This window comes from Nyctereutes procyonoides, unplaced genomic scaffold (assembly GCF_905146905.1).
Source record: "Nyctereutes procyonoides isolate TBG_1078 unplaced genomic scaffold, NYPRO_anot_genome, whole genome shotgun sequence".
NCBI classification, from domain to species: domain Eukaryota; kingdom Metazoa; phylum Chordata; class Mammalia; order Carnivora; family Canidae; genus Nyctereutes; species Nyctereutes procyonoides.
The window spans coordinates 43839345-43863586 of record NW_026575049.1 but is presented as its reverse complement, the minus strand read 5'-3'; the positions used below and the strand labels follow the sequence as shown (position 1 = coordinate 43863586).

At 38.1% G+C, this 24242-nt stretch overlaps 1 protein-coding gene across 3 annotated transcripts in view; it reads right to left on the bottom strand.

Annotated features, from left to right (window-relative positions):
* AFF3 (ALF transcription elongation factor 3) overlaps positions 1-24242 on the bottom strand; it is a 521186-nt gene that overhangs the window by 189812 nt on the left and 307132 nt on the right. For all 3 annotated transcript variants that reach the window (XM_055329104.1, XM_055329106.1, XM_055329107.1), the window contains exon 6: positions 4984-5064. In XM_055329104.1, the coding sequence (XP_055185079.1) occupies positions 4984-5064 (81 nt within the window). The remainder of the gene's footprint in view (positions 1-4983; positions 5065-24242) is intronic.

Here is a 24242-nt window from a genome sequence, read left to right as displayed (position 1 = left end):
TACTCTGTGGAGAATAGATTGTGTATTAGGGTGAATGGCTGGAGAACTGTAGTCCAAACTAGATGTGACGATGGCCTGGAATAGAGTGGTAGATAGAGCAAGTGTAGAAACAGGATGACTAGTTAGGGAGCTACTGCAATAATTAATGCAAGAGGTGATAGTGTAGACCAAGGAGGTAGCTATAATGGTGGGGTTAGCATTTAGATTCGGGATATATTTTAAAAGTGGGGTAGACATGATTTAATGATGAATTGGATGAATGGTATGAGAGAAAGAGGAATCAAAGATGGTGTACTGAGTTGAATAGCATCTTCTAAAACTCATGACTACTCAGATGAGGTCAAGATCACACTAGATTAGGGTGGGCCCTAAATCTAAAGACTGTTGTCTTTATAGAGACACAGAGACACACAGAGGGAAGACAGCCATGTAAATGTAGAGGCAAAAGTGAAAGTGGTGCAGCTACAAGCCAAGGAATGTGATTAGACCTGACAGTCATTAGAAGCTAGGAAGAGGCAAGAAGGATTCTTCTCTAGAGCCGTCAGAAGGAGCATGGCACTGCTGACACCCTGATTTCAGACTTCAGCCTCCAGGACTAAGAGAGAATAAATTCATTTATTTTAAGCTGCCCACTAGTTGTGTATTTTGTTAAAGGTATCTTAGAAAACAAATACAGATGATTCCAAGGTTTTTGGCTTGAAACAGCTGCAAAAATGGAGAAATCACTTACTGAGAAAAACTGAGATAAGGTTTGTTGGAGGGGGGTGAAAAATTCAGTTTTTGCTATGCTAAGCTTAAGATGTTTGTTAGGTATCCAAGTGGAGATATTGATTAAGTAAGTAGAAATACAAGTCTGGAGTTTGGGGGATGGAGAAGGGGCTGGAGACACAAACTTAGACGTCATAAGCTTGGCATAGAGAGTTATTTAAAGCAACAGACCAGATGAAATCACTAAAGGAGTGAACAAACAGAGAGGAGAAGTGGAAGGATTAAAAGTAAGTGCAAAAAAGGATGGTGGGCAACTTTAATTCAAGTCTGGACTAAAAACCTGCTTAAAAATACACTCTTAGTGAAAACAATAAACACATCTTAAAAAGCAGAAGATTTGATGCACAGGAAACAATCAATGACTAATTAAGAAACTCACAAATAATTGTTACGGTGTAATGCTAAAAAAAAGTTATAATAATGACAATTTGAAATACTATAATCTCAAACTGAGAGACGGTGGTGAGAGAGACCAAACTAAACCTAATTGTTTTATAGCTGGGCGTAGAATATGGTTATGAGTTAATTGTAGGTATTGATAAAAATAAGTTTAAATAGGCTAATGTATTAAAAATTTAAAGGCAATTACTACAAAAACAGATTATGTATACATTTGAAAATCTGAAAGGGGAAAAAAAAGAACAAAGAAAGTTTAGTTACTTCAAGAGAGGTAGAAAATTTCAAAAACCTAATAGGCATAGAAGAAAATGAAAATACAATTAAAGATCTACTCTTAAAAGAAAACTATGGACAGTATCTTTTATGGTTGAGTTACTCCATGCCTCTAAGAAGGGGGAAATTGGCATATTATATAAACTATATAAACCAGAATACAGAAAAAAGTAGAAAGCTAAAGAATTCATTATAGAAGGCTATTATATTCTTGATGTCATTCCTGATGATGAACACAGGAACAAAATTATGAAATTAAGTATTGGCATATTGAATCCAAAAGTGTATCAAATGAACAGAACACCATACTCAAGGAAACTAATCACAGGAATATACAAGTGATTAAAAAATCAGAGAACATATTAATATAATTTTCTACATTAGCAGATTAAAGAAAAAAGCTATGAATATATCAATAAATACTGAATACATTTCAACCAAATTCAAATTTGTTCTATTCATGTATACTCTGGAAAACAGATCAGTAATTGCCAATGACTGGGGGTGCAGGAGGCACTGACTACAAGGTACCAAGGGGGAGTTTTGGGTGGTGATGGAATGCTTCTATATCTTGAGTGTGGTGGTCTCAGGAGTATATGTATTTTTAAAGACTTGCAGGATACTAAAAAGAGTACATTTTGCTATTTGAAAATTATACCTTGAGTTTTAAAAATGAAAAAAAGAAACTGTGAAAGTGTTAAAAAACCTAGAAATAGAAGGAAGCTACCTGGGCTGGACATATAATACACAATTCTTATACCTATTGATAACAACTACATTCAATGATTAGAATCATCCTTGTTAATGTTACGAATATGGCAAAGATGTATAGATTCCAGTAGACACAAGACGAGTAAAATGGAACATTTTACATTTGTTATTTGCAAAATTCTTTAACAGCTTCTCAATTCACTTAGAGTAAAGCCCAAGTCCTTTCAAAGTCCAAATCCTACTGTCCCAGTATAATGTGACTGCATTTACCTCACTGTGCCACTTACTGTTTCTTTGCCTGGTTTCACTCTGCCTTGACCCCACTGAGTTCTTGGTGTTCCTCTAGCGTCCAGGCAATTTCACTTCCATCTGCCAGAACTCTCTTCCTCCTCTTGCCTATGTGACTTGCTCCTTCTCTTCCTTCAGCTCAAGTGTCACCTCCTCAGGATGGCCTTTCTTAAACTCTCTATTTAAAATTCATCCATCCCTATTCACCATCAGCATTCATTATTTTCTTCTCCTAATTTATCTTCCTTCACTACATATCATAATCTAACATGTTACACAATTTACTGCTACATATTCTGTTTTCCCCCACTTGGAAAATATAAATCCACCAAAAAAAACCTCCCAGAACCAAAAGGAGTTCAAAGTAAACACAACCCCCAGTGGCATTCCTTTTCAGTTCTCTTGGGTATATACCTAGGAGTGGAATTGCTGGGTTATATAATAACCTGATGTTTAACCTTTTGAGGAACTGTTAAAAGTGTCTTTCAAAGAGGCTGCACCATTTAACCTTAAAATGAGTTATCTTTTTATTGTTGGGTTGTAAGAGTTCTTTATATATTGTGCCACTCATTACCTGTTTCTTTTTTTTTTTCACTACTTGTTTCAGTAAATAAAATTTTATTTGAAAATAGCCACATTCATTCATTTAGATATTCTCTGCAAAGCTTAAACTATTTACAATCTGATCCTTTACAAAAAATGCTTGTTGACCTTTTATTTAAAAATGAGTAATTGAGAAAGAATTAGATAAATATACTAAAAAAAGAGGCTGGACAATCCTGAAACAAATTCATGTATTTATGAGAAGTTCAACTGTTGATATAGGTGATATTTCAAACCACTGGGCGGAATATGAGCTAATCAGTTGATGGTGTTACAATAATTTACTAACCACTGAAATGAATAAATCTAGAATCCTATGTTACACCATCCACAAAGTTTTTTTAAAACCTAAAAACGAAACTATAAAAAATGATAATAAAATAGAGAGCATTGTAAGAATGTGGGAGAGCAGGAAAAATCATTTTTCCCTGACATAAAATTAAACACTTTGCTAGTATAAAAGGTACATAAATAAGGTTGTAAGAAAATAGTTGCATCATATATAACAGACAAATGAATAAGATATAAGGAGTTCCTACAAATCATTTTTTTTAAAGTGGTAATGGATATGAATGGGCAATTTATAACGGAAAAATAGTCAATGCTCAAACTCAGAAGTAATTGGAGAAATGCAAATTAAAACAATGGGATATCAATTTTTCACCTGCACTGCAGACACAATGATATAGCACCTAATAATGTTAAACACTGGCAAAGATGCATAAAAAAGTACTGTTGAAACACAGTCAAGGCTAAACTTGGCTTCTCATGCCTCCAGCACCCAATTCCTGTTCTAGGTATTTGTACTAGAAACTTTCAAGAAGCATACAAAGAGGCAGTTATAAAAATGTTGGTTGTAATAGTGTTTGTGATAACAACAAGCCAGAAACAATATCAGTGTCCATCAAAAGAAGCTTGACCAAATAAACTACAACATATTCAGACTACAAAGTATTTTGTGGCTATTAAGGAGAATGAAGAACATCTCCATATATTTACTTACAAAGATCTCCAAATACACTTGGTTAAAGGAAATAAAAATCAGCTCTTAGAATGAAATTTACCACTGTGATAATAATTATAACAAACTGTTATTTTAACAATTCACTTTAAAAAGTTGTGATGTTAATATTTAGCAATAATACGTATTCACGGTATCTGAAAAAAATCAACTTTTATAGAAGAAATGCTTTTAGAACCATACCATTTAAGGGCTTTAAAAAACTGCATATGCACATATATGTATATCATGCACAGGGAAGATGAGTGGAATAGTATTCACCGAACTCTTGAGAGTAAACTCTGGGTAGGGAAATAAAAATCTGGATGGAGGGTACTGTACATTTTCATATTTTGCTCCTGCTATATGCATAATTTCATCTTTATGAATATGTAGCTATATGTTAGTTGTATGGTTAAAAAACATAAAACCTATTAGACTCATGTATAATTTAAATATATTGTGATGAATTTTTTGAGTGTGTGCTTGTCCTAAGAAAATATGGAAATTTGTTTTTTAAAGTCCTAGAAAACATTTTAAGGTTTATAAAACATACCCAGGAGGAATTACATACTACATGTCCTCAATTCTAAGACATTGATTTTAAGATACATCATTAATTTAATAACAGCTTTTTAGGAAAAAAAGACACACAATCACACTAAATGTATAAAATGATTGTATGATGCATTTCAACTTTACAAATGTTTTAGATAAAATGACAAGTATAACATGTGTCACATTTTGCAGGAAGTATGGAAATGGAAGCGAATTTTCTCCCTTTGATGAATAAATACATGTTTGCAAATTGTTGAAAATCAGAACCCTATGCCTCTGGTAAGACTATTTACAGATGGAAAACAATCAAGGGAAAACCCACTATCCACTAAAAATCTCTATGTGAGTAAAGCATATCGTTCCTGAGTGTTTCAAGATCTCACCTTATTTGGAAATGGAAATTTGCTTGGTTCCACTTTCCCAGGTGCTGGAATAGCAGAAAGTGGTGGGAGCCAGGTCATCTCCTAAGTGGTGGGAAAAAACAAACAGCACTGTAATATGTAGAGTATTTAAAGTCTGTAGCATATAAAATAGCTATACGAGCCTGCCTTAGTAACACTGGGAAGTAACAGGAGTAAAGAATGAAAGGGATTTTTTTAAAAAAGGATTTGAGACCAGCTTTCATGATCTCTTTTCCTAATTTTACCAATTTTTGGTTCCATGGCTATCCCCATTCTCTCTTTAATCTTAAAAAGAGCTGCAAGGCTGTCCTATTTTTACTTCATTTAAGCTCCTGCATAAAGGGACAACCCAGTAGTAAAAGTTCTATGGAAAATGCCGTACAAAGGGGGCTGCTTCTCTTGGACTTAATCCCACAAAATTTCATAGGGTGTTTCTGAAGGAATGGACAAAGTACTTTTGACTTTAGGGTCATTATTAGAGGACTTCTTTATTTTATTAGAAACTAATATTAGGGTGAGTTTCCAGTAAGCCCCCACACACTGCTTTGGCCTTCATAAAAATTTCCTTCATGGAGAAGTGAAAAAACAAATCATATGTATAAAATAGAGAGAGAGAGAGAGAGAGAGAGAAGTGTCTTATTTTTCTTTTTTAATTTTTTAAAAAATTTTTCTTTATTTATTCATGAGATACGCAGAGAGAGAGAGAGGGAGAGGCAGAGACACAGGCAGAGGGAGAAGCAGGCTCCACGCAGGGAGCCTGATGTGGGACTCGATCCTGGGACCCCAGGACCACGCCCTGGGCTGAAGGCAGGCTCTAAACTGCTGAGCCACCCAGGGATCCCCGTGTCTTATTTTTCTAACACAGTATTAAGAACACAACTTTACCTCAATACACAATCACCTGTCATGTGCTTTTTGACACACACTTTCACTAAACTGTGAGAGGGAGCAGTGTTTATCCACTTGCAGTTTCCTTCCTCAGTTCTATCTCCTGGAAGGTACCTGCATTCACCGAATGACTGTACAATTCAATGGAGTCAATCAACTTCTGATTACCAGGATACTTACTTTGAGTTTATAGATAGGTTTTGAGCCCTATTTTTTTTTAATTTCCTTCCACTTTCAAACATAAGCAAACACAGAAGCAGTAGTTGATCCATTTTAAGAAAAGTGAGAAATTCTTTTTAGTTGAAGACATTTTTCTCATCTCTCTTGGGGAAGAGGGATTCTGACAGGTTTTTCAAGTCCAGTAGATTCCTGAGGGGGTCTTGTGCCCTTTTGGGGGGTAACTTTCCTCTTTCAGCACCTCGGATAGTGCAGACCCATTCAGGCAGGGAGCAGAGGAGTCAAACCCACCCTGGAAGGATTTACTGACCCTACCGTCATCTCTTGCCCTCCATGACACCTGTGCCGTAGGTGGGTTAGGCTCACAGGCATTTGAGATGTCCCTTCTCCATTCCACTGTTCCTGAGGTCTCTCCAATGGGAGCAAAAGAAGATCCAGTGACCTTCTATGCCCCTCTCCTCTTACCTCTGCTCCCCAAGTATTTGCCCGCCCATTCTATCCTGTATCTTTCCCTGCTGTCTCTTTTGAAGAGGCTTGTTAAGCAGGACTCCTGAGTTTGTGTCCAGGAACTGAGTGGGTGGTCAGCATATTTTTGAGTGAATGCCAAACTAAACAGTATTTCTGCAATGTCTCTACCATCCTAATCATACCTTAATTACTTTTAACCTGGATTGCTTTAATAATTCCTGATTGGTTCTCTCTCTTCTGTTATTATTTTTTAAAAAGATTTTATTTATTTGTTTGACACAATTTCACAGAGCGAGCACAAGTAGGGGGAGCAGCAGAGGGAGAGGGAGAAGCAGGCTCTCTGCTGAGCAGGAAGCTGGATGTGGGGTTTGATCCTAGGACCACAAGATTGTGACCTGAGTTAAAGGCAGACACTTAACTGACTGAACCACGCAGGCGCCCCTCTTTTGTTATTAATCCACCCACTACACTCTTGCCAACTCAATTTTCCTAAATTGTAGATGCAGATGAAAAGCTTCACTGCTCCAAAATCTTCCCATGCCATTGTATACATAACAATATGATGATGACCACAGCAATGATGCCTCCTGTTGTGCTTTACAATTTTCAGAGTACTTCCATACACATTTTAAAATTTATACTCAACCTTTAATTACTGTTACATCCATACTTCAGGTGAGGAAGTCAAAGTTCAAAGAGATAATTGATTTGCTCAAGCTCACTCAATTCATAAATGTCATGCTGAAATTTGTATATATGTCTCATACCTCCAGCCCAGTATTTGTCTTTCACTCCACTGCATTTGCTCTCAAAGACTTCAGCCCAGTATTCAAGACCTTTACAACAAAGTCCTGGTATTCAGCCTTGGGCCTTTTTGTTAATCTACATACATACACTAATATAAGAAAAGCTACGCCTCTGTGTTCAGTTACACGAGACCCTTTGTGTGTGAATGCCCTATTCTCATATGCTTTTTGGATTTCTATCCATTCACTAAGGTGCATCTTAAACATATCTACGTCTTGAGGCCTTTGCTAATTCCCCTTCTATTCCAATGTGATATGACAGTTTCCTTCTGATGCTTCTCCAAAGCATTTACTCATTTTCCTCTCTCATCATAACTGTTAGATTCTTCTTTGTGTTACAGTTTTATGATAGTTGAGTGTACTTCACTCTGCACTCAACCATTTCTCCTTCTTCTGATAGTCTTCCCCGCCCCAAGTAGAATAGAAATCATACTTCAGAATCTCAAGAATCTCTTTCAATAACATTCAGATATTTTAACATAATCCTGTAAAGAAGCACTGAAAACTTCTTCAGAGAGGGATACTGCTTACTTATCTTTGTGTAGATTGAAGCACATTATATACTAAGCACTCAAAATCAACTTGCTGAATTGAACTGAATGCCCATATTTCAATGCAAAATTGCTCACTAACTTTATTTTAATTCTAGCTAAGTATTTCCATGTGATTTTTCCACTCAATACATTTTGCTAAATATATGAAGGAATGGTAAATACAGACAACGGGGTTTCTTAAAACATTCCAGAATTTCTAAAAACATAAGAATTCTTTACACAAACTATTTAAATGTATACTTTAAAAATCAATGTGCAAGAATTTTTTTTAAGATTGATTACCTAGTATATAAAAATTCTTCACTATGGTTAGATGGGAAAATTAAGAGCAAATAGATTCTTTCTACTTCCTCTTCTGTTACTAGTTTAGTGAGCTTAGGTAAGTCACACCTTCAGTAAACTGTACTGATTTCAAACCACAGTTAGGAATTAATTAAATCTAAGCTTGTGGTATCCTAGAACCAGAGGAAATAGAGATGTTAACGATCTCACAGTTTAGTCACAGAGACTAAATGAGATAATACATATAAAGGGCATAGAATGGTTCCCTTATGTTTAATCATCCAATAAAAGACAGTACTGATTTATATCAAACTGAGTTTCAGAATTCTTGTCTCTAAAATGAGAAACAGAATTTCTCTCTGAGCTTTAGATATTGGGAAACTGAGAGAATATATGGGGAAGTGTTTTTATTTAAAAAAATGAGGCATTATGCAAATGTAACCTGTAATTAAGCTAGTAATTATCAATACAAACTATTCAGTATTAAAACAGAAAGTTATTTAAGGTGATTATTATGATCCCTAACTATGATTTGTACGTTACACTGGAGAAAATGTCCCTAAGCTTTTTCATGGGAACACAGCCTTGACATAATAATAGTGAGATAAGATTTGGTTTACAAAATAAAGGGGTGTTTAATTTATATCTTACTTCTAGTAATTTAAAATGTAAAAAAAATTTCATAACTGTTAAAATTTCACTTAGTTTATCTCACAGCATTTTCTTCACAGGGAAAGATTCCTATCCATTGCCAGGTCATCAATCCCATGCCACTGTGTCCACTGCTGTCCCCTAACCCCTTCATGCTCCCAACCTCCTTTGCCTCAACTTTCCCTTCATAACTGCCTTGCTCCCTCTTCCCCCAATTGGCTGTCATGTAGCCACTTTCTGGATCATGGTAAGACAGGAAGATAATACAACGTAAGGTCAATTACTCCAGAGTTTATTAGGAAGCTATCTTCTGATCTTCTAAAGTCCCTTGGACTTCTTTAATCTGTCTGCCTTCCTTCCTTTTTGATTTTCTTGTCACTTAGGAACGAAGTTACATCCTATTCCTCAGCACTGAGAGGGCCTCAGTTTTGAGCTTACATTGCTTAGCCTACTGGTAGGATTAAGAATAAGACGTATCTGTCTTAACACAGCCTCACCAGTCCCATCTCTTTAAGCAGATGTCTAGTTACCCAAGGGACATATTTCAGGGTGTCTTCTTATTTCTTAGATAGGCTTAAAATGCCAAATCTCTTTATAGTAAATACACTCACTTTTCTGCTAAATGAAGGAACAGATGGTTAAATGATAACAGTATAGAATACTGCATTTCATTAACTGTCCAACTTTTTTCTATCCTCCATATAGCGGTTTTCAAAAGGCCATAGGGACATGGGCCAGTGTCCATTTTCATGTCTATTGTCCAGCAAGATTGGCCCTGAGTCCCAGGAATCCAGAACCTCAAGGTGAGCAAATGCCCATGTACTCATTTTGCATAATCCTCTCCCTCCACTTTTACTCTGGTGTCACCTGGCTCAGCCTGACCTAGCACAAATGGTCAAAGGCACAGGGTATCCATTCATTATGCAGTGTAACTCTTTGTTATTCGAGGTGAGAAGAAACAAAAATTGAATTTTAGCCCAAAATCTCAAGAGTTCAAAATGTACAGTATAAAGAGCTGTGAAGTATACTTAGTTTGCAAAGTAAATTAGAAAAATTTTGAACATTTAAATTTTCCTATTAAAATCAGCAAATAGAGAAATACTTTCTCTGGTTTCTCTCCCTGTCTACTGTCTCTCCACTACAATCTATCTTGATCACTGTCAACGAAGTGTTTTATTTAAAATAGTTACTATGCTGCACTTGCTCAAAAGCTTCCAGGGACTCTGGTCCAAGCATTCAAGATGCTCTGTCATATGGTGCCATCAAGAAACGCTGCGGTGTTACTGCTTGTTACTTTTCTATACGGTCCTCCCCCTTCCCTGCCAGATGGGCTTACTTCTTGTCCTACCCCTACGTTTTCCTGTCCCAACATTTTTTGCTTTTCCCTTCATGTTTTTTTTTTTTTTGCTTTTCCCTTCATGCTTTCCCTTCATTACTTCATTTACCTCTTCCTTCTTCTTCTTCTTTAAAGACTTATTTATTTTAGAGAAAGATGGGGAAAGGAGCAGAGGGAGAAGAAGAGTGAGGATCTCAAGCAAATGCCCAGCTTAGTGGGGAGCCCAACTCAGAGCTCTGTCTCAGGACCCTGAGATCATGACCTGGGCCAAAATCAAGAGTCGGATGCTTAATGACTGAGCCACCCACTCACCCTTACCTCTTCCTTCTTTCTCATCTCATTATGAAAGTCACTGCCCAGTGCAATCCTTAGCAAGCATCATGCCCTCCACTCTCCATTTCACATGACCTGTGTCCCTTACTTAACATTTCCACGTTACCTGGGGCTATGAGTTTACCTTTCATGTGTCATCAGATTACACATTTTTTAAAACCCCTATTAGGTTATAACCTCTTTGAGAGAAGGGATTGTGCTCTTTGAACTCCCAGATTATATAGATTATACATTTTTAAAACCCGTATTAGGCTATAACCTCTTTGAGGGAAGGACTGTGTCTTTTAAACTCTCGTAACTCTCTGGAGGCCTACCACAATGAAGAAAAGAATAGGAATTCATTTAATTTCTTTGAGATTCTCTTTTCTCGCCTTTTAAAATGATGGCACCAATAAGCTATACTTGTCCTACCAAATACATATGATGGTTGCCAGAATTGGGAGAGACTGAATTTTCTTTTCTCTTTCAGCAATGTTTCAACATCTGCTGCCAACTCAGAGGTTTGCTAAAAAGGGGTGTCTATCTCCGCAGGCCTGGCAAATGACCACAGCTAACTCCAGAATTCTTTGTGCTCAGAAACTCCCTCTTTTCAAAATAAAACACTGGATTAATTCTGTCACTTGGGAATAAAAATATAAAATGCCAAAGTTGGTTTTTATATGTGGCAAGTAGCTCCTGCAGACCAGAGCGTTGTTTTGTTTTCAGTTTCCATATCAGGATAATCCCTCAGCTTTTCAGTTTTCTCACACATATTATTCATGTTATGATACTCCTATCCGATAAGTGTTGCCAACAACAGGACAGCGTAATTTTTATTACGATGCATACCCTTTAAGTGTGGGGAGCTAACGAGAGCTGTATCCAGCAAAGGGAAACACTCCTGCAGGCCCATATCTGGGAGTCAGAGCACCAGCCCTGGAGGAAGAAAAACCAGGAGAACTCTACTTCTCTAATGGTGCTGAGAGTACATTCTAATTGTCAGTCCATCCCTGGACTTTCCATAGACTCCAACACCAGACTTGAAGGGTGGGCAGATCCTGGCTTTGAACAAGTAGGTTGAAGGTACCCCCTAAATCAACAAAAATTCAAGAGCATTCTCATTTTGTTGCTATAGTAAGAGGACCTACAGTTTGCAAAATAATAGTAGATATAGTGTATTCATGTCCATGAAGAATAACAACAATCATGATTTTGATGGAAACACTGCTCACGGAAAGCTTTTAGAAAAACAGTAGCTGCTGGAAAAGAAAAGTACCTTCTGTTTTTTTTTTTATATATATATAGTCCAGTTAGGCTGCTAAAATTATAAGTAAGTAAATAACCAATAAAAATGTGTCACTGCAGCATTACTAAAAATCATCGTGAGATCTTGTTTCTTTATATTGAAAACCGAGGAATACATCCAATTTGAACAAAAATTGGCTTGAGGAGGGAGGGGATTCCCTGGAGCCATGGATGTATTTTCTGGTCTCGTGCATGTCCCCTGGGAGGGAGATTCGCAGATTGGAACACTAACTAATCTATGCCAGTGCTTTTTAACTCCAGGCTATACCCTCCTCCCCCCTCCGCCATCAGTGAGCTTCTTCAACAAGGGACAGAATGGTGGGTGTACCATGTAGGTAAAGATTAATGGAATCAATTCGAGAAATGGTTTTCAATTCAGCTTTCACTGACTGAGAAAGACAAGGAGAACACATGTGTTAGATAACAATAGGACCCCATGGGCTTACGGTGGGAAAGCAAGCACTGGGGACGGGAAAGTACAAAAGCCAGCCTTGAAACAAGAGATTCCAAGGGTGCCCTCGGCCTGTGCATCACACTTCCTCCCTGGGCCATAGGATTTTCAGTCCTCTGAGGCACATTATTTCCTTCACATGTAAAGAGTGAGTCCTTGTAAGGAAATCCATCCCGTGCACTACAGACTCAACTCTTATCTCCCTGATTTCAGCCTCCCTGCAAATTCTGGACTCTCCAATAACAGGATAAGAGCACAGACTGAAGTCAAGATACAAGTGCCAGTCCAAAAAATTATTTCCCGCTAGATGCCTTCATTCCAGACTTTTCTGAAGATTTCTCGTTCTAGATGCAGCTTGGCTTATTTTCCAGTTTTCTTCTGGGGCAGGAAGATGGATGTGATCTTATTCTCTTGCCTCTTTGTGTTAAGTGCATTCTGTTTTATCTGTTTAATTGGGACCTTCTGGAACAGTAAGAACCATATATTTTTATAATTCATTTTTAGATTTACCTGGCTTTCAATTTCATTCCCCCCCCGGCCTTAAAAATATTATAATTCCTATTCCTTAATTGTGCATTGTTTCTGGAACTAAATGTTGGATTGAAATGTTAAAAGTAGCAAAATCTGGGGTGCCTGGGTGGCTCAGTCAGTTAAGTGTTTGTCTTCAGCTCAGTTCATGATCCCGGGATCCTGGGATCAGCCCTATGTGGGGTTCCTGCTCAGCAAAGAGTCTGCTTCTCCCTCTGCCCCTCACCCCTGCTTGTGCTCTCTCTCTCTCTCTCAAATAAATAAAAATCTTCAAAAAAAGTAGTAAAATCTACGTTGGGTTCTCAGAATTTAAAGACGAGGGTTTTGATGTTGAGTGTACAGCTGCGGGAACTTAATGACTCTTGTTAAGCTCAGGTGACAACTTCACTCCTTAAAAACCTTATGCCCCTGTTGAGAAACACTAGTTAGTCTAATTTTAAAAGATGCTTTTGAAAAAAATAAAGCATTTGGGGGCAGTAAGAGGATTTCCCAAATTCTGAATGTGGGGCTGGTATTTTCCTCTATCATTTCTAAGAATAAGTCTTAGTAAGTCTAGGTTTATAAGAAGTGAGCCAAGTTCCTGACTGGCTTGTGAGAAAGGTCATGTTATTAATGATGCCACTGTCACCTTACTTTTGATCTACCTAACACCTTCCTAATAGATGTATGGATTGTAATTAATCTTGGAACTAGCTGTGGTTTGCAACAATCAAACAGCTCTTTCATGTGTATCTAAGGGTAAAGAAGATATTATTTGGGGCAGAGAGGAAGACTCGTAAGCCAGAAGGGGAAGAGGGTGATAATTACATTCTTGGCCATGTTTTCCTCTTACCATGTTCCCGAACCCTCTTCCACAGACAATATTCATCTCTCAATTACAGAGAAGTGGAATGTGGAACAGAGAAGTTTGAAGTCAGCATCTGAGAAACCACGTGTCATTTTGGTCCTGCTGTGAACCGTAGAATGACCCTGGGCAAGTTCGCTTTTCTGATTATTGATGACCTAATCTGTAACTTGGTGTTAATAACCCTATCTTACAGCATTACTAAAAGGGTTATCGACAAACACACAAAGTACCTAGCATAATGTCTGGCACCAAGTAGGTGCTCCACAGAAGGTGATTACTACTGTGTCACTACCTTTATCATTACTGTTGGCAGCTTTTGGCTTGAGCTTTGTGAAGAAATGGGGATGACTATAGGAGAAGACATTTATGAGTTTGTTTTTTAATCTATTTCACTCTGTTAATTATTTAATATTTACCTGGTTAATTATTCATAGTCAAATAGAAGGCATAATGAAAGTGTGCTTATCAAACAATAATTTGCTTCCCTTACTCCCTTTGCCACTAGAGTGCCATTTGTACAATGGGGAGAGTGTGCTGTCACATGGTCTGACAGTTTTCTTAAATGGGACCATTACTAGTAAGCAGAATGCATTCTCTTTCCAAAAGCTGGTTTGGGGTTCAAAAGAGTTTAGAAGCTTTGTCTTTATGCCTCCAGACCACCTCTGGGGCAACGGTTAGGGCACTTAAGCTGGTACACTGGCTTGAGAGCTCTTCTAAGATGACCTGAAGGAGGCAATGGGGAGATGTGAATATGGAGGTGGAAAGCTACTGTGTCATGGCGGTAGAAGTCAGCCTGGAGGCAGGCAGGACACAGAGCAAGGCAGGCAGCCTGGACAAGAGGGGACTCCGTCTTCCCCACTGTGGGGCTGAGATAAATGTCCCTGGTACAGCAGGACGTCTGGTTCCCCAGAGGAAAGGCAAGTCTCAGCAGCTGTGCTGCCCTTAGTGCAACCTTGCAGTTGGGGCACATCTTTCTCCCTTTCAAGCCCTTTCTCAGCTAAGTTCCCTTTGGCCATGCAGGTTTCTGCCTATTAACTTCACCCAAGTATTTCTTCTCAGTTTGAGGGGTGATTTATAGATCACTGAGTGGCACTGCCCGAGTCTCAAGGGGGATGTTTCTTCATCTTAGGGATGAATGTAAAAGACAGGAAATGTCTACTGAAGTACTCCAGATACAGACAGCCAAATCCAGAGAAAGAAGGAAAGCTGGTTAGTCTTGGAGAAACGACCTTTTTTTTTTTTTTTAATTTTTAAGCCATGAAGTTAAAATATCTTTAAAATGGAGAAGCAAAAGATCAAAGTATTTCCCCTCAGGAGTTTATAGGTCTATGAGAAAAGAGATGTTAAGGCCAAAATGAAAACAGGACCATAACTACTTTTATTTGAAGAAAAGCAACAAAAAGGACCGAGTTAGTACAGCCTGGCAAAGAGCTTACCCCTCGGGAAAAGGTATTCCTTCAGAACTCATAAATGAAGATAAAAGAGGAAGGCACCAAGTGAATGATGTCTAAGGAAGATAAGACCTGAACCCAGATGGTGTGTCTTTAAATGGGGGAAAGAAAAGAACTTAAAGAAACGAGGAAGCAAAGATGATCTTGCAGATGTCTCTATGGGGAGAAAGTGAGAAGGTTCAGAATGTGCAAAAGCAAATGGACAATCTACAAATTTGAGACAGATGTTTCTACTCCTTGATCCTTGCTGACAATATCAGACATAGCTTCCTGTCTTGAGAAGGGGTCTGAAATCATGCTGAAGAGTTTATGACTTAGTTAGACTAATCAATTCAGTTTCTACTAGTGCACCCAGATGGACATCCAACTGGACTAATTTTTGAGCATCTACTATGTACCAGGTGTAACAATATGTCCTGGGGATACAACACAGAATATAACAGACACGGCATTGTGAGTGCCAGTGGGACAGATAAGCAATAAACAATGAATGATGTAAATACAACGAACACATCCATATTCTTTGTGGTTGCCACATTTTTGTTTCTGGTTTATTTCTCATGGGGCACCCCTGCCACCAGTGCCCATCCTGGCCTTCATGGATGCTGGCTGAGGAATCATTCCTCATGGTTGCTCCCCTGGTCTGATGTGTCTAAGCAGTCTGGCAAAAAAGAAGCACAAGTTGTTGTGTCGGACATACAAGGGCCTACCTTGTGGCTTATGGAGACAAGCAGCCACAGTTACAGTCCGTTGGTTAAAGTTATCAGGAAGAGTTTGGTTTTTATAAACTTTCTGACAATTTCTGACAATATTCCACAGGTGCTTTGTGCTAAGTCCTGTTTTAGGTGCTGGAGACACAGCTGCAAATATGGTCCCTGTCTTCATGGAAACTACATTCTGGCCAAAGTGAGATAGACAGCAAACATGTGTATGACTTTATACAGCATCTATAACTACACAATGCAGCTTGAGTTAGCATAATATGATATGACGTAAGAACCATTAAAACTACTGAGGGGTAGGGGCACCTGGGTGGCTCAGTGGTTAAGTAAGCATCTGCTTTTGGTTCAGGTAGTGATCCCAGGGTCCTGGGATTGAGTCCCACATCAGTCTCTGCACAGGGAGCTTGCTTCTCCCTCTACCTGTGTCTCTACCTCTCTTTGTGCCTCTCATGAATAAATAAATAAAATCTTAAAAAAAAAAAGCAAAACTTCTCAGGGGTAAACTGGCCATTTCTTAAAATATTGAGCTGCCTATCTTGGAAGCATCTGCAATCATAACAGCAAGAGGCTTCTGTGCATCCCAAGTCTGGAATATCTACTTCCTTCTGACTTTGGTGGGAACACATGGGGGATGTGAGACCACCCCTGCCCTCTCTGTGTGTCTCTATGTATGACTCAGTGAAGTTCTTAACTGCACATGTAATCTCTGTTAGGCTAAGGACACATGATTTCACTTTAATTTTAATTTAATTGAAAAATTATCTTCGTTGAATCTTTCTGTTTACATAAATAATATATGCTTCTTGTTAAAAAGTTAAACATTGCAAAAATACAAAATGCAGGAAAGCAAAGGCCACCCAGGATCTTAACACCTATGGATAATGCCCCCAGTGAACAGTTTTAAGCACTGGGTACTTATCCAGTTTATATATATATATATATATATATATATATATATATATATACACACACACACACACACACACACACACACACTATATACACTATACACTAACATGGGGATTTTATATATATATATATATATATATATATATATTTAATGAGGTCATACTGTTTTTCTTTTTCTTTTTTTAAAGATTTTATTTATTTATTCATGAGAGACACACACAGAGAGAGGCAGAGACATAGGCAGAGGGAGAAGCAGGCTCCATGCAGGGAGCCTGATGTGGGATTCGATTCCAGGACTCCAGGATCATGCCCTGGGCCAAAGGCAGATGCTCAACCACTAAGCCACCCAGGTGTCCCAAGATACTGTTTGATAAGTTAATCTTTTTCATTTTTCATTTCTTCCTTCCCAACACAACATACAAATGTATCTTCTTTTGAAAGACTACACAGACAATCCACTGCCTGGAAGTATCATAGTTTATTTAATCTGCCTGGAAGTATTATAGGTTACTTAATCAAGTAATGGAGAGTTGATTTGTTGCCTTTTTTCATGACTATAAACCATGCTTTGGCAAAAATCCTTGACCATCGATCTTTTCACGGTTGTGTATTTCTCCCAGAGTATAAATTCCTTGTATAAAATTTCTAGATCAAATGGCATAAATTATTTTAAATGTTAATATATTGTCAAATTGTTCTCCAAAAATGGTCTATTAATTTACATATCCTGTAACAGTATATGGAAGTCCCTGTTTCTAACTATCTTTATTAATACTCTTTCAAAGTCATATTTTCCATGGCTTTTAGACCAAGATGGAGATATAGGAGGCTATTGAATTTCCCTCCTTTCATGGACACACTGAATATATGTCTACACATAGAATATCCTCTCAGAGAAATCCAGGAATTAGATGAGTGAATCCTATATACCAGGTGACAGAGAAAATATCCACATTGAAACAGGGAATAGGCTGAGACTTATGCCATAAATCCCATCCCTGGCATAGTATATAACTTGGAGGGAATCTGCCAAGTTCCAGCTTCTCTCTGAGAAGCAAAAGTTCTAGATCACAAATCTAGAACCACAGATTTGAAGGCTGACACCTTGAGGAATGGGCCTCCAAATCACCTAGCTCCAATAGAACAACAGGGCTTTGCATCCATGAGTCCCACAGGATTATAGAAAACAAAGAAGGAGTCATTAAGGGATGAAGGGGCATTTGTGTCTATATACCTGGGCACAGTGCAAAGGTAGCAGGCAAAAATGCCCATCTTCCAGTTTCTCCCTGGAAGGAGTAAGAGGGGACTGCTAGAGGGACTGGCTTCTGGTCAACATGCATGTACATGCTAACTACAATCCTCTCTTTTGGGATACTGACAAGTCTTGGCATACTCTCAACTACTAAGAGATATTAAGAGCAAAAATGGTAGCTTGGACAATCACAAATGTTTGAGAAATAATCAGGAGCTTGAGCTGGGCAGGTTGATGGGTCTCATCTCTGATATAAGACCAGTCTGTCAAGCCAGAGAGTTGGCTCTTTTAAATAATGTGCAGAAAGAAACACAGAACATCTCAGAAATGAATGAAGAAACAAGGAAATATGTTCCAAAAAAAGAGAACAAGATAAATCTCCAAGAACCAATAGTAATGAAATAGAAATAAGTAATTTACCCAAAAGAAAGTTCAGAGTAATGTTCATAAAGATGCTCAATGAAGTCAGGAAATCTATGAACAAAGTGAGAATTTCAACAAAGAGACAGGAAATATTAAAAAGTATAAAAAAACTAAGAGCTGAATAATTTAATAACTGAATTGGAAGTTTTAATAGAGGGATTCAATAGCAGACTAAATCAAGAGGAATAAAAAAATCAGGGAACTAGACGACAGGGCAGTGGAATTCATCTACTAAGAGGCAAAAAGGATAAAAAAGGGTAAGTTAGCTTAAGGGACTTCTAGGACACCATTATGTGTACTAATATACATCATGGGGGTCCCAGAAGGAGAAAAAAGAGAGAAATGGGCAGAAAATATATTCAAATAAATAATGACTGTAAACTTCCCTAAACTGAAAAAGGGAACAGATACCCAGATCTAGGAATCCCAGAAGGTACCAAAGGAGATGAATCCAAAGCAAATCATGCTGTTACACATTATAATTAAATTGTTAAAGGCTAAAGACAAAGAAGGAACCTTAAAAGCAGCAAGAAAACTTGTTACATACACGGGGAACACCATAAAATTTTAACAGATTTTTCAGCAGAAACCTTGTGGGTCAGATGGAAGTGGGATGACATATTTCAAAGTTCTCACAGTGAAAAAAACTTGCCACCTGAGAATACTCTACCTGACAAAGTCCTTCTATCATCACTAGACCAGCCTTTCAAGAAATGTTAAAGGGAGTTAGTTCTTTAAGCTGAAGTGATGCTAATTAGTAACATAAAAATATATGAAAGTATAAAACTCACTGGCTAAGGTAAATATTATTAAATTCAGAAAACCCTACATTATAGTGGTGTTACATAAATTACTTGTAACTCTTGTATAAAGGTTAACAGACAAAAGTATTAAAATAACTACAATTTGTTAATAAATGCACAATTTAAAAAGATGTAAACTGTGAAACAGAATGGGAGACCTAATATTATAAAACTCCTAGAAGGGATCCCTGGGTGGCGCAGCGGTTTAGCGCCTGCCTTTGGCCCAGGGCGTGATCCTGGAGACCCGGGATTGAATCCCACGTCGGGCTCCTGGTGCATGGAGCCTGCTTCTCCCTCTGCCTATGTCTCTGCCTCTCTTTCTCTCTCACTGTGTGCCTATCATAAATAAATAAAATAAAATAAAAAAATTTAAAAAAAATAAAACTCCTAGAAGAAAACACAGGGAGTAAGCTCCTTGACATTGGTTTTGGCAGTGATCACTCAGTTTTGACACAAAAAGCAAAGGCAATAAAAGCAAAAATAAACAAGTCAGACTCCATCAATGAAAGCTTGGATCCCTGGGTGGCGCAGTGGTTTGGCGCCTGCCTTTGGCCCAGGGCACGATCCTGGAGACCCGGGATCGAATCCCACGTCAGGCTCCCAGTGCATGGAGCCTGCTTCTCCCTCTGCCTGTGTCTCTGCCTCTCCCTCTCTCTCTCTCTCTCTGACTATCATAAATAAATAAAGAAAAAAATATTTTAAAAAAAAAAAAAAAGAAAGCTTGTACACTGCAAAGGAAACATCAACAAAATGAAAAGATAACTTCTAGCATAGGAGATTTGCAAACCACATATCTGATTAATACCCAAAATATACTAGAAACTCATAGAACCCCAATGGAAAAAACCCGAATAACCCGATGATCTGAACAGACATTTCCCAAAGAAGACATAGAGACAGAAATGAAAGTCAAAACCACAATGAACATCATCTCACATGTTAGGATATCTATTTTAAAAAAGATAAGAGATGACAAATACTGGTAAGGATGAAGAGAAGAGGGAAGCCTTGTACACTACTGGTGGGAATGTAAACTGGGACAGCTACTATGGGAAACGCCATGGAGGTTCCTCAAGAAATTAAAATAAAGCTATTTCATGATCCAATAATCTCACATCTGGGATATATCTAAAGGAGACAAAATCATCTCAAAGAAATATTTGTATTCCCATGTTCATTGCAGCATTATTCATAATAGCCAAAGAATGTAAACAACCTAAGTATCCACTGATGGAAGAATGGAAAAAGAAATTGTGTTTTGTATTTACATTGGAATATTACTCAGCCTTAAAAAGAGAGAAAATCTTGCCTTTTGTGACAACATGTATGGACTTGAGGAAATTAGGCTAAGTAAAATATTGCAAATAGAGAAAGAAAAATACTGTACAGCATTAATATAGGTGGAATCTAAAAAAAAAAAAAACAACCCAAATTGAATTCACAGAAACAAAGAGTAGACTGGTAGTTGCCTGGGGCTGTGACGTGGGGGAAATAAGGAGAGGTTGGTAAAAGGGTATCAACTTTCACTTATAAGATAAATGAAGTCTTAGATCCAAAAGTATAGTTGCTAATAATGTATTATAAATGCTGTATCATATAACTGAAATTTGTTGAGAATAGAAATTTTTAAAAAAGTAAATGTGTGAAATGATGGAAGTGTTACCTTCATGGTGGAAATCTTTTCATAATGTATATATATATCTCATCATCATGTTGGACTCTAAATATATTACAATTTTATTTGTCAATTATACCTCAACAAACAATCATTTTTTACCTCACTGCCAATTTTACAGCAAAAAAAAAATATCCTTTGGGTATTTTGGAGATCAGCTCTGTCTCTGTCAGGTTGTCACATGAATATATTTTCCAATCACATCTTTGTGGAAAGAATTCTTGAAGTAAATATGCATAACAAAAATTGGAAGGAAAAGCAACTCTTGGGAAGAAAAGGGGAAGAGTAAAATTTTATCTTTGAAAGTATTCAATGTAATCATCAAAGTATGTGGCAATTTTATTGTATAGTGGCAAACTTGTCTAAGTATTGAAACCTGGTTGCAAAAAAATATTTGTTGTAGTAAAAGCCTAAAAGGAAGAGGATAGTAATATTCTAGTTGATCCAATGGATGTTTGAGTGAGTATATACATGTGAGGGTGTGTGTGAGTCAGCAGGTGTGTGTGTGTGTGTATGTTCGTGTGTGAATGTTGGCTATAAAATGGGTATGAAGGATCTCACCAGGGTGATGAAATCAAACTATATAATGGTGATCATTGCACAACTCTAGATTTACTATGAACCACTGAATCGTACACTGGAAATGGGTTAGTTTCTTGATATGTAAACTATGCCTCAACAACGTCATAAAAGGGAGAATTAGAGTGCTCAATTATGCCCTGAAGATTATGGTAGAATAGCAGTACAGAGAAGATAAGGACCCTTGTGACTTAGGGAAGGAGCCACAGAGGAGTAGGTTTTTGATGGAAGGTCAGAACCCATGTCAGTGATGGTATTGGGAGTGAAGAACCTGGCTTGATGAGGGCAGCATGGAAGGTGGTGCTGCGTGGTAGTGAGTGCTCTGGCAGAGACAGAGATGAACCTGGAATAGGGAACAAGCACCCAGATCATGGTAGCCTGTAATGGAGCAATTCAGTCAGCTAAGAGGTCTAAGCCCAAGCGTCATGGCAGGAGTGGTTCTGACAAAAAAGGAGGTTGGCACAAGTGGGATACATCAAGAAATTGCTAGAGGTGCAGAATTCCAACTAAACATTTTAAAAATGTTTCCTCGTTTAAAGCATATTTATATTTTTAAACTGTGCTTTGGAGCCCCAGAGATGAAGAGAACAGCACTGGGTAAAGAGGTATAGAAAAAGCACTGGACTCAGAATGAGGAGACACTGAGGCTGGTCCCAGAGCCATAGGGAGCCATGGAACCAAGGGGTTGGAAGACGAGAGCACTTGACCCAGAGAAGTTATCTGCTCAAGGCCACCAAGCCATTCTGTGACTCACCTAAAATGTGACACTATGGCTTCTACATCCTTCAATTTTCCTTCAGTTTGTAAAGTAAAGATCATTTAACCAGGGTTCAGTGAGAATAAGATACTGTATTTGATATTATTTCATAAATATGCTACTTGATGTAGAATAAGGAGCATCGGCAGTATTTCTTTTTTTTTTTTTTTAAGATTTCACTTATTTGAGAGAGAGAGAGGGAGAGAGAGAACAAACAGTGGGGAGGGGCAGAGGGAGAGGGAGAAGCAGACTCCCCGCTGAGGGAGGAGCCTGACTCAGGGCTTGATCCGAGAACCCTGAGATCATGACCTGAGCTGAAGGCAGACACTTCCCCGACTGAGTCACCCAGATGCCCCATCATCAGCGGTATTTCTTAAGTGTAAATGTGATCTATACACTATTCTAGCATTATTGGTTCTCTTAATGTTTTTTACTCAATCCTGGTCCCCTATTTTCCTACCTCTGCTCCCACCAAAAATAAACAAGAAGTGGGACAAAAGAGAAAAAAGGGAAGGGGAAGAAAAAAACAGAGACCAGAACTAGGCAAAGTGGGCAGGTGAAGGCAAGTAGACTAGGAACCAGGACACCTTACTCTGTCCTTGACCAGGATGTGTGCTTGACTTTGCTGGGCCTTTGGTTTCTTACCTGTGCATACTGTCAGAAGAAACAATAATCACAGACTTTTCGAAAGTAAGTTGTTAGATGGATCCTACCCCACTCTTACCTCCAGAGCAACTGTGTACACACATAGCAAGATTCTTGCCGAAGTTTACACAGAAATTGCCTGGCTCCATTCAGCTCTATTGAGTGATAGAAATGGAAAGTATTTACTCTGGAAACCTGGTTTCAATACACAGCCAGGGTCTTAATGTTCTCAGATTCTCTGGCATTTGCCTCTTCCCTTTTCTTGTTATTTCTTTTGTATCTCCTCAGGACGATGTGGTGACAGTTTTTTAAAAACAATTTATTTTGATCGGCGTCAAGTCATGTGCTTAAGCAAAGCACCATTTTTACTCCAGAGTTAAACAGTCATGCTCTAATTTTCAAATTGCTTCCCCACCCTGGGGAACTTCATGTCCCAATCTCTGACATGTAATTCTAGAACCATCTATCATGGAATGTAGTTGAGCACAAGCAAGTTAGGACAACTGCAGCTAAGGGAAAGGTTATTAATCCTGGCGCCAGATTAATCTTCCCTTAACCCCCTTTCTATCATGCCACCTGCCTCCCTAAGAGTCTGCTCCATCGAGAGGGTCCTGGACTTCATCTTAGATGAAGTCCCACTTCTCAGTCTTGTCTCAGGCCCTGCCTGACTGTGACATGTTCGACACACTCCTCCTCGAGTGTTCATCTAGGCAAGCCGGGATCCCCTGCGCTCACAGTAAGGAGGCTCTGTCCCTCTCACCTGCAGGGCTTTGCTAGGTGCTGGCACATCTGCCTTGACTTCCCTGTTCACATCCCTAACCTTCCATCACATATCAGTTCACTACTAACTAAGGAGAGCTATTTTGGATCAGAGCCCAAGTGAGGATGCTGGTTCCTCCCTGCTCATCTTCCTTGCTCTCAAGAAGAAAGTAGTTCTAGGAATGCCTGAGAGATGACATCATTAGAATGAGTATTTAACTTCTCAAAATGACTTTTTGAAGGACAGTGAGTAATGCCTTTGAATGCATTAAAAATATCCCACATGAGTATTTCTTTTAAAGGTGAACCTAGCAAAAAAAATAAAAAATTAAAAAATAAAATAAAGGTGAACCTAGCAACTAAGAACATTAGTATGAACTAAATCAACACCCATTGATCTAATCTTATTAATGGTTGTAGTTTGGTTCTGAGCAAATATGAACTTCAAAATAAATTTGATGCTTTAAAAATACCAAGTTTCTATAGTAGAACAATAAAACAACACAACAGTAAGAAACACACAAAGATGCATGGCTACCTTTTGGGAGGAAGGAAAGTGTGGGGAACTTTTTTTAAAATTATAATTCTCAGAGGGGTTTCAAATTACAGGGAGAAGAAAGGAATGTACTAGATGTTTCTGGGGTTCTTTATAATTTATCTT